General features: G+C 39.2%; 1 protein-coding gene across 2 annotated transcripts in view; it reads right to left on the reverse strand.

Annotated features, from left to right (window-relative positions):
- The window catches only part of ANXA4 (annexin A4), a 62,753-nt gene that overhangs the window by 1,755 nt on the left and 44,586 nt on the right, over nucleotides 1-16,412 (reverse strand). For both annotated transcript variants that reach the window (XM_037806966.1, XM_037806965.1), the window contains 8 exons: nucleotides 15,565-15,678; nucleotides 13,900-13,990; nucleotides 12,301-12,380; nucleotides 10,425-10,481; nucleotides 6,561-6,654; nucleotides 3,964-4,059; nucleotides 3,329-3,387; nucleotides 2,274-2,396 (listed from right to left, as the gene is read on the reverse strand). In XM_037806966.1, coding sequence (XP_037662894.1) covers nucleotides 2,274-2,396; nucleotides 3,329-3,387; nucleotides 3,964-4,059; nucleotides 6,561-6,654; nucleotides 10,425-10,481; nucleotides 12,301-12,380; nucleotides 13,900-13,990; nucleotides 15,565-15,678 — 714 coding nt within the window. The remainder of the gene's footprint in view (nucleotides 1-2,273; nucleotides 2,397-3,328; nucleotides 3,388-3,963; nucleotides 4,060-6,560; nucleotides 6,655-10,424; nucleotides 10,482-12,300; nucleotides 12,381-13,899; nucleotides 13,991-15,564; nucleotides 15,679-16,412) is intronic.

Below are 16,412 nucleotides of genomic sequence, written 5' to 3' on the forward strand. Positions count from 1 at the left end.
ATTTTCTTAAGTCCTTTGATATGGGTTGCCAAATACCCTTTCACAAAGGTTCTATAATTTCTACATAGAAATTATTGTGGTTTAATTAATAGATCAATTTTTGTCAATGCATCATGGGTTACTAGAAAAGATGGGATCTCTATCTTTAGGGTCAAAGTTTAATGTATCTATTAAAATCAGTCTAAATGTATTAAAGTCTCTCATTAGATAGTATTTCCACCAATGTCTTCTTTTAAATCTTCAAGCTTTTTATTATGTATTTAAATACACTATTATTTGGTACATAAAATTTCAAGTCAATTTAGTCTTTGTTGTGAATTGTTTGCCTTTTTTACTATTAAGCGATCCACTTTCTCCTATTTAATGTTCTTTCTCCTTAAATTCTTCCTTTTTACTAATAGTGTAATCTCTGCTTTCTTTTTGAATTTGTTGAATGTTCCTTGCCTGATTTTTTTCTTTATGTTTCTTATTTGTCACCATATTTTAGGTGTTTCTCACAGGCAGCATAAAGTTGGATTTTATATTTTTACCTAACTTGAGTATATTTTTAAAATTATTATAACATACTTTTTTTGTTGTTTTATTTCTGTCATTTTTCCCCTTGATTTATATATTTTATGCCTCTAGTTTGCTTCTTTTGTTTCTTTGGTCAATTCTTATTGAATAAGCAATGTGTTCTTTATATTTGTTTTTTCCAGTGTTATGTGTATATAAATATACAGATTTATAAATATTTATGCAGATACAAACATAATGCAAATACATTATACTGATAGTGATGTTTTACCAAGCCATTCAATTTTTGTACCCTATTGTTTTAGAGACCATATAGTATTCTGTTGTATGGATTTTCCAAAATTTATTTAAGCCATCCCCTATTGGTTAATGTAAATAATAATATATGAATAACATATTTCCATGTTATATAATTATATATGCTATATACTATAAATAATATACAATCTTATTTATATAAATAATATAAAAGAAATAACATAAATAATGCTATGATGAAAATATTATAATATTTTAGTATACTTATATTTTATTACTTTCCCTAAAGAAATTCCTAGACTTATAATACTTAAATAGGAGGTACAGTTTTTTGGGGGGATACTCTGCCAAGTTGCTTCCCAAAAAGGTTTTACCAGTTTATAATCCCTCCTTAAGAGATGGTGAATTTTCCCCAAATGCTTTCCAATGCTGGTTATGATCTCTTTAAACTTTGTCGAGGTGTTAGGTAGAAAATGATGATTTGTTTTCATTTGCAATTCTTTGACTAGTACTGAGATTAAATAGTTCCTATATATTTATTGGCCATTTATGTGTTCTCTTTTGTGAAAACCACATTTAATATGTTTTGTCCAATTTTCTTTTTGGATCTATTTTTTCTTAATAATCTATAGAAGCTCTTAATACAGGGATAACAGGATATTAACCCTATTATATATGTTACAAATATATTGTCCTGTAACTTCATTTACGGTCTTCCTTGAATCTTAAAAGTGTTTCACTTATCACTAGCTATATTTCAGCTCAGCAAAATAAAGTGACTTCATATGCCATACAGCAATGGAATCAAGTTCCTGAATGCCTTGTAGACATAGGAATAAAATCTGCTGCTGAAATCACCTCATAGTTACACCTGTCCAAGCTATTGGTAGTACTCAGAAAATTTATTTAACTCACAGATCAAATCCTGATTTGAAATTTGTTGTTCAGGCAACTCCAGCTTCTAGGAGAATTAGTCTTGGCCTCATGTTCATGGGACCCTACTGGTTTCCTCAAGAAGCAAAATCCCAGTAATGAGATGTGAAACCTTTCTCGTCACTCTCATTCCATCTTAGGTCTCTTAGAAATACAATGCCAGATAAAGAACAGCAAGCCAGGATAACTAAAATGCTTTCCCCTATTTCCAGACCTCAGCTGGCCCTGACAGGGTTGTGGATGAGTGGTTCAGTTGCTCATCTTTTATGGTAGTCAGGTGGACAAGGAAATTATGCTCTTAAAAGTAGACATTAAAATATAATCTTTCTCTGTCTGGGGCCAGCATGAAATAATTACTGTGTTTAGAAGGCAAACACTTCCAGCTTCTAACCTTGCAAAGATTTAAATATCTGTGTGAAAGAAAAGAGAGACTATAAATATCTGAATTAGAGTGGGATCTTTAAAGGGGATGATATATGTGAAGTAGGAGGGGACAAGAAGTCTCTAAAGACCTGCTCTTTTCATCAGTGCTCTCCCGGGGCCAAGGCAAGGCTCTTGTAGCTTACCTTGATGAAGGAGTACAGGGACTTCCCATAGAGCTTCTTGAAGTATGCCCGGATGTCCAGCATATCAATCTCTGCTCGAGAAACCATCACTCGGATGAGAGTGTCATCATCGGTGCCCAAACCCTAAGGAAGAAAAGGAGATCCCCACAGTCAGAGCCTATACGTTTTTCAGATAGTGCTCTTCTTTAACCCAGCAAGTTAAGACAATGTCCTCTGTCTGCTCCACCACCTTAGAGGCCTGTGAATATCCTCACTCCTTACCATGGTGTTCAAGACTCTCCATAACTTCCTTTCCCAATACTCTATATTCTGAACAGAGGAGATTACACTGACATTCTCAAGACACATGCTGTGCTATCCAGTCTGCCTGCCTCACTCCCAGTGATCCTGCCCCTGGAATGTCAGCCTTCCCTCCCCAGCCTTACCACCCCTCCTTCTCCACCACGTAAAATTCCTTTAAGTCCTGCTCAGAGATACCAACTTCTTTATATAGTATTTTCTGTTTCCCTACTGTCCCAACACAAATATTGAAAAAACAAAAACAAAAACAAAAAAACACCTTTCCCCTGTGTTCCTATAATAATGGGATCCTCAGCTACTCTCTTATATTCTATTTTATTATTGGTGTTTTGCGCTTTACCTGCCTTCCCCACCAGGCTGAAAGTTCTTTGAGAGCAGGGACTACCTTTTGTTCTTTCCTGCACTTACCCTGGTTCCAGCACAGGTGCTTGCACAGAAAAACAGCTCTGGAGCTGGATGGCCAGGGTTTGGATCCCTGTTCCACTACATCCTCCTTGAGGACCTCGGGCAAATTGCATACCCTCCTTATGCCTCCATTTCCTCCTCATCCAAAAAATGGGGGATAATAATAGTCCTTACACACCATAAGTACTCAACAGATATTACCCAGTATTATTATTAGCAGGTAATCAATACTGGTGAATTGAATTGAATATTTCAGGCTGAAATTTAGGGGCAGGAGTGTATAAATAATCACATGAAGGTGTACACAAGACATGCTGAGTCATTCAGATGCTAAAAATGAGGCCATTTACCTTCATAGATTTATAAAGCCTTTCAGCAAAATATGCAGATTTGTTCCTCAAGCACTTTACTGTCAAGAGAAAAAAAGAAATAGAAAAGATTACATAAAAAACCTGTAAGAAAATAGAAAATGACAGCGGTTCCTTTTTTTTCTACAAGGTATCAGGTACTATTTCCTGATTACTTTGAGAAGTTTTAGGCAATGTTTCATGAACATGGGCTAAGCTGAGGACATTTTCACAGATGCAATGTACCCTCAATTTATCATTGAGTTCTTGGAGGACTAATTAATAAAGGCTAGCAAAGCAAAGGACAGCATATAGTTTCAAAAGGATGATTACTATCTCTATCATCTGAGACAGTTATTTGTTGTAGCCATTCACAGACATGCAAGATGCAGCTAGCATAGGATTATCTTTCCCATATGTTGAATTATAAAGGCAAAGAGGATATTAAATATATAAAGCCAGGCAGTACAATATTAATCAGGTTGTACCTAATATTTCTGGTTTAAAATTATGGAACACACCATGAATAATTTAAACAACTTTTATCCACCTCCCCCAAAAAAAACAAAAACAAATTGATAATAAGGAAGAAAGTTTACAGACATTTGTTTCTCCATTCTCACCCCCTGCCAGCTTACCTATAGCCAGCAAAGCATCTTCAAAGCTACCAGATGTTTCAGATTTAATACTCTGTTCAATATCCTTCTGTGATATCCTTTTGTATTCATCAAACACTAGAAACAATAGTAAAATGGCATTATTAATAATAAAAAGAATAAAGGAACCTGAAATTTATAGAGAGGATGAGCATCTTTTAACTAGGCGACACAATTTACTCTTTGGCATATTTCAAAAGGAAACTGATTAGCAATGTGGGCAAGAAGCCAGGAGGACGATGGCACAGTGGGCAGCTGCTCCAGGAAAGGAAGAAGGAACACCGTGCAACCTGGAAGAAGACAAGAGTCAAGTCCCTTCCCATATCTGGGACCCTGTTTTTTCACATGCAAAATGGAGTTGACCTTGGAGGAGATGTGCTTTTCTCATTGTTTCCTTAACAAGTAGAATGTATCTTGATTTTGGCCTGGGTAATCCCTTGTATGTTTATCTTCCCTTTGGCTAATCAAAGCTAGAGCAATTCAACCTCTTTAAAACTAAGTCACATCTTTTAATAGGCTGGTCACATCTTTTAATAGGCTTTAACATAATTAAATTTTTTCACTTCCTTGCCAAGTATTTTTTTTAATGTGATGAATATGTTTTCCTCTCTTGCTGCTTCCTTCTGGAGCCTTCTTAAAGTGAGTATCTGTTTTATCTTCTTAGCATCTTTTTCTCTGAGGTGCTGCCTTACCCCACAACAGTGTGATCTTCAAAGGAATGTCAGTCAAAGGATACCCCTGCTCTCTAAGACATACTATAACCTTCACTGAACAAGTGAGCAGTTCACATAATCAAGACCAATTATATTTTTCCTCCTGGGAAATTTTTAATTGAGCAGACGATGGGGGTGACCCAAAGCACTGAGTCATCCTACGAGAACATCCAAGATATTCTTTAACGTCAGTGAACATAAAAATCACCCGGAAACCTGCTAATTTTGCTGGGTCCCACTCTTAAGAGATGAGTGTGAAGTATGGGTTCTGAAGTCGGGGTTCAAGTTTAAATAAGGAGGGCAGACTTTAGAAAACACTGCCTTAAAGATAAAACCCCTGAATTCCTTCCACTGAGATGCCCAGAAATTTCCTTGCCTTGATTTCTATTCTTCCCAAAGTTGTTCAGCTCAGCTCTCAATTAATTCTATGAGCCACCAGTGTTTTCCATTTCCCCACTTTTCCCATTCTATATTTTTTCCTCTTAAGTGGAGTCAAAGTGGGTTGCTTGGAATCAAAGAACCCTAACTGACACACTTCCTAATCTTCAGTTTTCTCCCCTATGAAATAGGGAAAATAATGATTATGCCACTGGGATGTTGCAAGAAACCATGTTTATAATATACTAGCACTGCACCTAGATGATAGAAAATCATTAACAAAACCTTAGCTATCATGAATCCTCACTATTTTTATTGGTTGGGAAGAAAACTATGAAGTTTTCTTTATCCAAACAGTTCTTAAAATATTTGCTTCCAGTGTCTGACAAGCAGATCCAATGTTTTACAAACAGATTTTTTTAACTGCCCCACTATTGATTTGTGCCAGGAAATAAGTATTACCAAACTAAATCCATTTCTGAGGATCTGCAGTTCTTAGCAGATACCACCATGCGGGGCATTTGCGTTATTAGTAATCGGGCAAGGAAGGCAGTGAGAAAAGGAGCTGGGAGTCACAAGTTGGTGTGTCTGATGGTAGCCCATGATGTTTATTAATGGAATAACCACCTATATTTTGTCACTGTGGATTATATGAAATAATAGCAACTTCAAAATAAGTTGTACTTTTCAATTACTTTATGTTTGCAGTTTAGCAAATTCATTCTTCTAAAATTTCCCACAAGCTTTGTAAACTGTGTGTGATTGTAAGAACATGTTGTATTTATAAAATTAAGATGTAGCATAAAGACCCAAAGAGCTTAAATATAGTATGAAATATCTTATTAAACTCTTATTCCTGTTTACAGGAAGAAAATAAAGCTGACGACAAATATTCCATAATTGTTTATATCTTTCCCCTACAGTTAAAAACACATTACAAAAATTAGAACTTTCAGAAGCAAATTAGAAACAAAACACAAAAGAAATAAAATTTGAAACTACCCAATATTCATCTTACACAGCATACCCCCTAAAGAAATCACTTCTATTAACTTTATAGCTTGGATGTTAAACAGGATAAATGTCAACCAACATTTCTATTTTATTGCTTACTGATGCCCTGAAAATAATTTTCTTATGTAACTAAATTTTTTTATGCACTGAAAATTATTTTCTTATGTAACTAAATGAAAATTAAAATCTTGGGGTTGTTTTAGAAGAAGGACTGACCATGAAGGTTTGTTTCCTAGAACCACCATGGATGTCAAACTTCTATGAATACATTGTCTATTTGCTAATTATTCATAATTAATCTTTCAGAAACTGACCCCTCATGCACATCGTCACAATCACGTATTTCCAAGGTAAGACAACTAAGACAGTTCAGCAATCTCTGTCAAAGTGAAGACAAAAGGTTATCAATTAATGTTGGGCAATACAGTTTTCCCTAACTTCCAATTTCTTAGGAAGTTGAGGCAGGCATCTTACCATGCAACAGATGATTTCGATTCCGGGAACAGAGAATGCTTAGAAATTGTACCTCATCTGTACCCCATTTCTTCTCTCCAGCATCAAACAGAGCCTGAAGACAAATAAAGCACAAGTTTTAAAACACCACAAAGGATATGCCAAGACATATGCAAATATTTCCAGAACTTCAAAGAGCTGAGTTGGCTTGGGTTTTGTTGGTGATGAGGGTAAAAGTGGTGTAGCTGGTGAGTGGAAATGACTCAGGAATTTCTGTTAGCCAAAAAGATCAATGAGATCCTAAAATACCTCCCTGAAAGTCAGGGCAAACACCAGCACCCCACACGCAGACTACGTGTTTCTATCTTACGAGTTAAAAGGAATCCCTTCTACTTGGGCTGACCCATTCAGCAGCCATACCACACATTTATTAAAATTTTTATTAAATTTGTTTAAATTGTAATTAAATTTATTTAAATTTTAATTAAATTTGTTTTAATTAAATGTAGGCAAAGGACCAACTTCTAATCTGTCACAGGATGATACCTGTTGTAAAATACCATAAAAAAAGGACCTTGTAAATGGCGGAAATGGTATCATTTTGTGTTACTATTTTTTAAAAAAAAACTAGTGAGGTCAGATATTTTTTATTTGCCATTTCTGATTTTCTGAGTTGCCTGTTAATGTTCATTGTCCATTTTTTAAAAGCTGGGGTATATTTATTCTTCTTTATAAAATCTCATCATATATTAAAGTCATTTTACATAAGGCTAAAATTTTCCCATTTTATCAAGTAATCTTGAATTTTGTTTATGGTATTGCTTGATAAAACTGTACGCATTTTTACATAGCCAAACTGTCAGTCATTTTCCTTTATGGTTTTTGCCTTTTGTGTCATGCATACAAAATCCTTCCCAGTCCAAGATTTGAAAATGTTTTACTGTAATTCATTATAGTATATTTATGGTTTCATTTTTTTACATTTAAATTTTCAATGTATTTGGAACTCACTAAGATGTGAAGAGAAATAAGCATCTAATTTATTCTTTCCCAAATGGTTAGCCAATTGTCCCAACTCCCTGAGTAAGTAATCTGTGCTTTCTCCACTGACTTGAAATGCGACCTGTATATTCTCATATATGCTTGGTTCTACTTTATTACTTCCTAATCATTCCACTAATTTCTTCTATTCTTGCAACAGGACCACACACTTTAACTTATTTACCTTTATTATATATTTAAAAATATATTAGGGCAAGTTTAACCACATCCTTCTTGTTGTGATTCTAATGCCTTTAGTCTAATCTCTTGTCTTCATTCCTCTATATTCTTCCTCTTTTATCAATTCATCCTTTTCTTCTGAATTCTGGAGAGTTTTTCAATACTGCTTTCCACAACAATGATTCCGTTTTCTGTCATGCCATTTCTCATCATTCCTGCTGCTAACAGACTTTAAAATTCTGTTTTTCCTTGTTTCATTTAGCAACATTTGTCCTTAACTCACCCTACTACTCCCTTTTTTTATTTCCACTGGCCCTTCATCACTATTGTTTTCTTTTTTTAAGCTCTTGTTTAGTTTAAAGCAGTTTTTCTCTCCTTTTATTAAGGGTCCAAAGCAATATGAAATTTGATTCTGTTCCTTGCAGCATGGCTTTGTTTGAGCTCAGGATTTGTTGGTCTTCGGGCTTATTCATCCTTAAATGATGAGCAAGTCTATCCAGATATCCAGAGCTGTTTTTCTCTCCACACCTAAGTGAGTGGATTCTTACTGGTTGTCAAGATCTCCTCACTCTTCACCTGGATGAATTTGAAGCAGGAGCAGTTTGTTGCTGGTGCAGCAAGAGCCGCGGGGATACAGCTGCAGTCCCGGGGAACCCCCCAGGGGGCGCTCGTTCTCCGCGTCTGTGCTTGCTTCCAGCTGGAAGGGGCTCAGCCTCTTTCCGGGGGCGGGAGTGGCCTCCCCGCGCCCTTGGCCCAGGTTTGTTTCCTATCTGGCAATTCAGCAGCTCTCCTTCACAGTTTCCAGTGCTGGTGCACATTTTCCCCTACTTTTATATTTCCTGGTTATTATTCTTTTTAGTTATTTTTATTTTCTAGTAAAAGCTATAAAGGACATTTTTAATGTGGTTTTAATATATTGTGAATTTCTTTTTAATGTAGGAATTCTGTACACTACCTATATTTCTTTTAGTGCAAGTTTCCCTCAAAGAATATTTAAAACTGGACTTGTTAGATCATAGTTTCTCTATATTTCAACATGTCTATCTTTTATATGAAAGATAATTTCATATCAATGAAATAATTCCATCTGTCCCGATAAATCTTCTCATCTCAAACCCACCTGCTTTCCTAGACCAGAATCCAGCTACAATACTCAAATTTGGAAATTCTCCTCTTGCTGCTGAAGCAAGTTAAAGGGCAAAGACTGACAAGACTTTCCTGCCGGCCTACCCGGGAAGAGATGAAATCTTGGATGGAGATGTTCTTAAATGCCTTTCCTTGGTAAGACTTGTGAGGATCCAGAAAAATCCCATTCTGAGTTCTACTCCCTCAGACCAACTTCGTCTAGCACAAACATGTTTGGAAGCCCCTTTTCACTTGGTTACTTCCAAGGAGACTTGTGCTCCCTGAAGACCCCAAAATATTTGTTGGCTAACTGCATGGTTTTAAAAAATCAGAGCTGGATTCAGAGACTTCTTACAACTATATGATATTGGGCAAGTATTTAAATCTGTGCATCAGTTTTCTAATCTGTAAAACAGAAGTAATAATATCTACATCAGATTTTGTTGTAAGGAATAAATGAGATGATCTATTTAAAAGCAGGCATCACAAACCTGGCACCTAGTAAACCCACACAAAAAATGATAGTGGATAGAATATTTCAGAAATAAATTGCTCACTGACTCTTCATTTAATTTGAGATTCACCTGGGATACAGAGGTTCCTTCCAGCAACCCCAAAATTCTCTCCTTGAGGCAGCTGAAATTCACATAAGTATCTGAGGTTTCCAAGGTTGTCAGTGCCTTCTCCTCTTGAAGGGTGCCAGACTGAAAGTAATCTCCTATATCTCCATATAAGGGATGGGCCTCCTGGAGTCCTCGGAACCCATACTACACACACACGCTCCTCTTCCTTCTAAGGAAAGCAACAGGTGCTTTCCTGCATAATCCATAATGGCTCACACGTCACATGCAGAATGGGACAAAGCCCTCTCTATGGTTGTATATTGGTTAAGAGTACAGGATCTAGAGCCATATTGCCAGTTCTGTCATTCATTATCAAAGTGAACCTGAGCCTACGGGGGATGGCAATACTTATACCTCATAGGGTTATTGCAAGGATTCAATCACATAATTCCTAGAAAGAGCTTAGAACAGTGTCTGGTACTTGGTAAGCACCCACTGTTAAATTCGCTATTAGTATTATTAGCATTATCTGGCCACAGCTGATTAGACTAGGGGTTGGTGCCAAGGCAACTCTAAGTGGGCTGTGTATCAGGGAAGCAACTGCCAAGCTGTTTTACACAGGTCTGATCAAATGTTCTCTTCTGGGAAGTAGAAATGGAAGGTAAACAAAGCAAAGCCAGGTCCTTTCACCTCCAAGTGATTCTGTAGCAACCCCATGGTTCTCTGGGATGGCTACACGACGGTCCTAATGTTAAGAGGTCTGGCCTCTAGAGGTGCTTATATAGCTCTTGGGGTGACATCCAATGCCACCCCTCAGCCCTGGTATCTACCAGAAACCTCTATTATTAAAGGTCATCTGTGGGAATCTTTTTTACATAGCATATCCCAGCCTGGCATATAAGAGGGTGTCCACGAACTAAGGTCTGATTTATTGGCAAAAGAGAGTAAACCTGGAAGAAGGTACAGCTCTACCAACCTGGGCATCCTGTCTCACAAGATTGTCATCCAGATAACTTCCTTCATCCCTGCCACCCTGAGAACAAGAAAAACAAATGGAAGTGAATAAGAAAGTATCATGAAGACTTTGAGGACGCTGAAAACAGAATGTCAGTGAACCCAAGGACATGGTATTACACAGAATGCCACAAGGGGTCAGGCTTCAGAGCGGGGGAGAGCTAGCATCTGTGCTGGAATTACTACAGCTCTCATCCGTGCTCCCTTCTGTGCTCAGAAAACATTACCAGCCAGAGGGCGAGCCCCCATGTCTCCTAAAAGTTGCACGGTGGTCTCTGCCAGAAGACGAGGAAAGAGGTTGAATGTTGCCTTTTGGCTGCCCCCCTTCCACTATGGCCCCAATTCCTTGTGTCTTCTTTGCGGACCCTTTCTTACTAACCCTACATCGACTGACTTCTGCCAAAAAGGGGGTGAGAACAGAGAGCATCTGGGTGCAGCAGAGGGGCCTGAGGAGCCCATGGAAATGCCCCAGTCCCTCCCCAGTGCAGCTTGTAGACAGGGCTGACACTGTGGAGGAATGTGAAAGAGTGACAAAGAGGATCACTTTCCTCTGGGTTGTGAGCCTATTCTTATTGCTCTGCTGCCTCAGTATTTTATGTCTAAGCATGAGTCAGCAGGGTGGTAAATATATGCAGGAAGAGGAAAAACGGGTAGGAAATAAGAACAGGCAGGCATTATGATATAAACAGGAGAGATGGGAGAGAAGTGGGAGTTGGACGTGGTTCCTGGGATACTGTTTTGGGAGCTGGAAGAACAGGCACGATACTAACAGAAACAGGCAAGTCAAGAACTGGTTTGGAGGTAAAATCAGTTCTGGTTTAGGAGGACTGATTCGAGGTGACGACAGAATATCCATAAAGAAGTGTCTAAAAAGCAGTGGGAAATGAGAGTCTCACTCAGGAGAGAGGATAGGGATAAAGATAAAATCGGGAAGTCACGTGAAATATCCCGAGCATCCATCTTCTCTTTTCCGGCACCCCCTGTTCCCACCTAAGCCCAGTCCTGCTTTAATTTCTCATCTAGAACATTGAGGTGACTTCCTACCTGGTCTCCCAGCATCCAGTTCATCCTACACAGCACTAAATTACTTTTCTGAAAATGGAGTTCCAATCACATCGCTCTTCTGCTCCCAAACTTTCAGTGGCTCCCTACTGCTCTCCAAAAACACTGTAACTGTGCCGCCCAGCAGGATTCTCCTGACATAGAATCCCAGTTCATCCTTCCACCTCACCTCTGGAGTTAACAGCCCAACTGCCCAACTAATTGTTCCCTGAACACAACTCTCTGTTTCCTGCCCCCTTGCCTTGTTCCTGCCTGGAATGCACCCACCCACATCATCTCTGCCTCTTGAAATCCTAGCAACCCTCCAACTCCTCTCTGATCTTTGCCATGAAGCCCTTCCTTGTTTCTTCAGCCAAAATCTCTCTTTGAATCTTGCCTTTCCTTATGTGCCTCTCCTTTGGCACTTAATCTTTCCACGCCTTTATTATAGCAACTTGCATATCTGATGTATTCCCTGAAAACAATATAAACTCTTGAATCTCAGGAACTGGCCCTTCATCATCTTCATAACTCCCCACACACCAAGTAACAGGGGTCCATGGCATGTAGTCAATACCTGAAAATGTTTCTTGAGTTCAATTCAAACACGTGGGCATACGGAACTGGGAGTCTCTGAGGCAGAGATTAGAGAAAGAGACAGAGAGGCCCAAGAACACCATCTGGGGACTGTTCTCATTTGAGGCTGAAAGGATGATAAGACAGTAAAGGGGAGAGAGTGGGCATCTGGATAAAACCCACTGCCTATCAGTAGCAGCCAACAGAAGACCCAAACTCACAGTTGACAGGGACACAAGCACTCGCTGGAACATGAACGATGTGTCAGAGCGAATGTCATCTTCAAGGCTCCGTCCGTATTCTACAAAGAGAGCGTAACTAGATACGTCAGATTAAAGATACTTCCCAACGCGTCCCACTCCAGGAGCTCGGCCCTCTCCAAGATCGGCCCCGTCACTGAAGCTACTCTGGTGAGGTTTTTCTCTCCACGCACAGTGTTTCTAAAACTAAACTCTGGCAAAATGGTCAAGATAAGTTCATCTTACTATTGTGGAAACGTGATGTTCTGTTCCTTAAAATGGCTGCAGAGAAGGCTGGAGCTGTAATTTTCCCTCTCTAGTTCTTTCTGCCCAAAGGTCTGCGGGGACCGTGACTTTTGGGGGCGCAGCGGCTGTTGCTGGGGTCAGGGTGGAGTTTCTAAACCCACATTGGGGCAGGTGGGGGGCACTCGAGCACAAATCCTAGCACGTGCCTTCTCGGCCTCGTCCCACCTCACGCCCTTGAGAGGTTCTGAGAGCTTCCCCGAGAGAAGCATAAATCCTCCACGGCTTTCAGGGGAGAAACCTGCCATTTGGCAGACATGGAGATCCGGCTGCTAAAACATAAATCAAACTCCCAAGGTTTAGAATCTCCTGCTCTGAAGACTGACCAAAAACATCTCATTGTTTTGTTTTCTTTCTGTAAACACAGTAACTGGTTTACTCCAGAAAACTTAGAAAAAAACAAATAAGTAAAAAGAAGGGAGGGAGGACCCCACCATAATCTAATCACCCAGAAATAATCACTGACATCATTTTGGTGAGAATTATTCCTCATTTTTCTCCATGCAAATATATTATGCCCTTTTCTTAAAGAAATGCCATCGTAGCATAGTTTTATGATTTACCTTTTTCACTTATCCATATTCCCCATATATTTTAATGTAATTTAATAATATACTTCAATAAAAGTTTCAGTGACCACATAATAGTCTATTGTATGTGTTGTACCTTATTTTGCTTAGCCAGTTGCTGCTGTTGGACATTTTTAGCAAATATACCCAATGCCACATAAATGTTGTGTTATTTAAACCTTTGTGCATTTTAATTGTATTCTCAGGGCAAAAGGGTACACATATTTTATAAGCTCTTTATATAATATGTTCTCTGGAGATTTTTGAGAGGTGAGTAAATGACTCTCTTTTTGAGACGGCTGGAGCACAATCAGTCCAGTCTGAGCGTAAAAGTCAGACCAGGCAGCAACTCCGGGTCATTCCTTGGAGGGCTAAGATTCCCTGGTGCTACCACTTTTGAGCAAAAACTCAGGCAAAGATTGAAAGCACTTTTGCTCTCTTAGGGTACAACTCTCCAACTTTCAGGATAATAAAACACTGGTAGCCTGCGTAGAGTATATGTCCTCTTCATCTAAGAAGTCTGGAGAAGCAAACAGACACTCAACTGCCCAGTCAAAGAGCTGCCTCAAAGCAGAGCCCGGAACGGAGGGTCAGCTTGTGGTTAGTGTTTCTAGGAAGAGAGTCTAGCTCGTAGAAAGCCACCTAATGCTAGTCCCCACTCTCAAATCATAGCAAAAACTCAGCCAGGGCCACTGAGGGTGTCACATACGCTGCTGGTAGACCTGGTTGATGCGTCGGATCTCCTCCGGGGACCGGGAGGCCAGGATCTCGATCAGGCAGCCCTCATCTGTGCCAGCTCCCTGCACACGAAACCCAGAGGAAAGGGCATCATGAAGCAGAGCCCCAGACACAGAAGGAAGACAGCCAAGGGCTCTGCAGAGAATAAAGACAACTCACTGGGTTCTAGCAACAGGTTTTGCTAAATTTTATTGCCTGCCCCAAATCCACAGTGCTTATCATGATCATTATCAGTCATAACAAACATTTATGGACTGTTTACTATGTATTGGTTTTTGTGTTGGGTTAGGTCCAGTTTCTGCTTTCGGGGAGCTTAATCGTTCCTTGACTTCCCCTATTCTCTTGCCCTGAAGGGCAGAATCTTCTGGCAAAGAGTTTGTTACCTCTTTGCTTTCTCAGAGCCTACTCCAGAACTTTCCAGAAGGCTGAGTATTTATTGGTATGTTTGAGGAAGTTAATTGTGTTTGAATTTTGTACTTGGTCGTTAAAAATCAGCAGGCCTTATTATACACAATTGCCAAGAGATGGAAACAGTCCAGATGTCCATCAACGGACGAGTGGATAAACAAACTGGAATATACACATGATGGAATATTACGCAGCTGTAAGACAGAAAAAAAGTCACAGAACATATAATAATGTGGATGAACCTTGAGGATGTTATGGTGAGCGAAGTTAGCCAGAAACAAAAGGACAAATACTGTATGGTTTCAATAATATGAACTAACATTAATGAGCAAACTTTGAGAGTCAAAAGCTGAGAACACAGGTTATCAGGAGATAGAAAGAGGGTAGAGATCGGGCATTTGATGCTGAAGGACTACAGCAGGATTAATTGTATAGATCCAGAAATGGATAGCATAATACTATGTGATGGTAGCACGATATTGTAAGTACACTGAACAAAGATTGACTGTGAGTAAAGCTGAAAGAGGAGTGCTGGGGCAAGTATGACACCAGAAGGAAAGACAGACATTAAAGACAGGGACTGTATAACTTAGTGAAACCTAGAGTGGTCAATGATGGTAACTAAATGTACAAATATAATAATGTTGTTACATGTGGGAGAACAAATGAATGTAAACCTTGAAAGATGTTGAAAAAGGGATGGTACTCGGGGAAACATATAATCAAAACAAACTGGAGTCTACGATTAACAGTAACACTAATAGGATTCCATTAAATGTAACAAAGGCAACAACAAAAAAAATCAGCAGGCCTTGGATGACCTTGGGTTAGGGAGCAGTGGATGGGTCCTCGGGGGTGACTAAGGACCTCTTTCCCCTCAGTTCCAAGCCTACAGCAGAGCTGGAGGCTCCCTACGTATCAGTCATAAAGTTACATATCTCAAAACCAGCTAACACGACAAGTTTCTGGAACTGTACCAAAAGCACAACCATACCCACTCCTTGTTCAGTCTCAGGAAAGAGCAAATGATTTCACAACTTTTGGAAAACAACAACTAAAGTACAAGTGCTATAATAGAGTGCTATAATGTAATGCCGTGTCCTCAACTTGCCATAAATGAAGGAAACCCCTCTCCGATGCCTTGTCCCTCCCTGTCTCGGGAGCCTTTGCCCGGGCTCTCGCGTGTTTACTCTGACAGCACCGAGAGCCCGTGAGGGGGAACACAGACCTTCATGGCCCGCCTCAGCTCCTCCACGTCGTACAGCACGGTGGGCGTCATCATCCCCACGATCACCCGCTCGAAGTTGCCGCTCAGTTCCGACTTCAGATCATCCACCAGGTCCTGCAACGCAAGGGGGTCCCCGCTCCACTCACCTGGCACAGTAACTTAAATCGGCTGCTCTGGAAGTGAGGTCCAGGGGTACCTGGGGTCTCCGAGACCCTGCAGGGCGTCCAGGAGGTCAAAACTACTTTTATAAAAATACTAAGACTTTATTTGCCTTTTCACAGTCATTCTGTCGTGGGTATACAGTGGGGATTTCCAAAGACTACTTTACATAGCTACAGTTATCTGAAAAGCTATTTAAATGCTTCCCCCTTTCCAACTACAAGTCTATGCAAGGCCACATGTTCTTCATGTATTTCAACCAAAACAATATATTGTAACAATGTGAATATGGAAGCAGACATGAGAATCCGGATGTTTTCTATTACAGCAGACATTAAAGAGATTTATAAAAATGTAAAACAATACCAACCTTCTTACTAATTTTTTTGGAATATATGGTTACTTTCCATAAAAATATATTGTTGTTATTGTAAACAAATTTAAAAATACACGTTTTTAAATGTTTTGTTTCAATTTCTGAAAAATATCAATAGATATAATCCACAAAAACAAAAGCTCCTTGGGGTCTTCAATAATTTAAGAGGGTAAGAAGATTCCAAAATCATAAAGTTTGTGAACAGTGTTGCACTTCACAATATATCCAGAATGTATTTCCAAGTCAATACTCATATATTTTAACAGCTGCAGATTATTTCTATAGATAGATGCAATATTTCTTTAACTAGTCC

This window comes from Choloepus didactylus, chromosome 17, assembly GCF_015220235.1.
Source record: "Choloepus didactylus isolate mChoDid1 chromosome 17, mChoDid1.pri, whole genome shotgun sequence".
In the NCBI taxonomy this organism is placed as follows: Eukaryota; Metazoa; Chordata; class Mammalia; order Pilosa; family Megalonychidae; genus Choloepus; species Choloepus didactylus.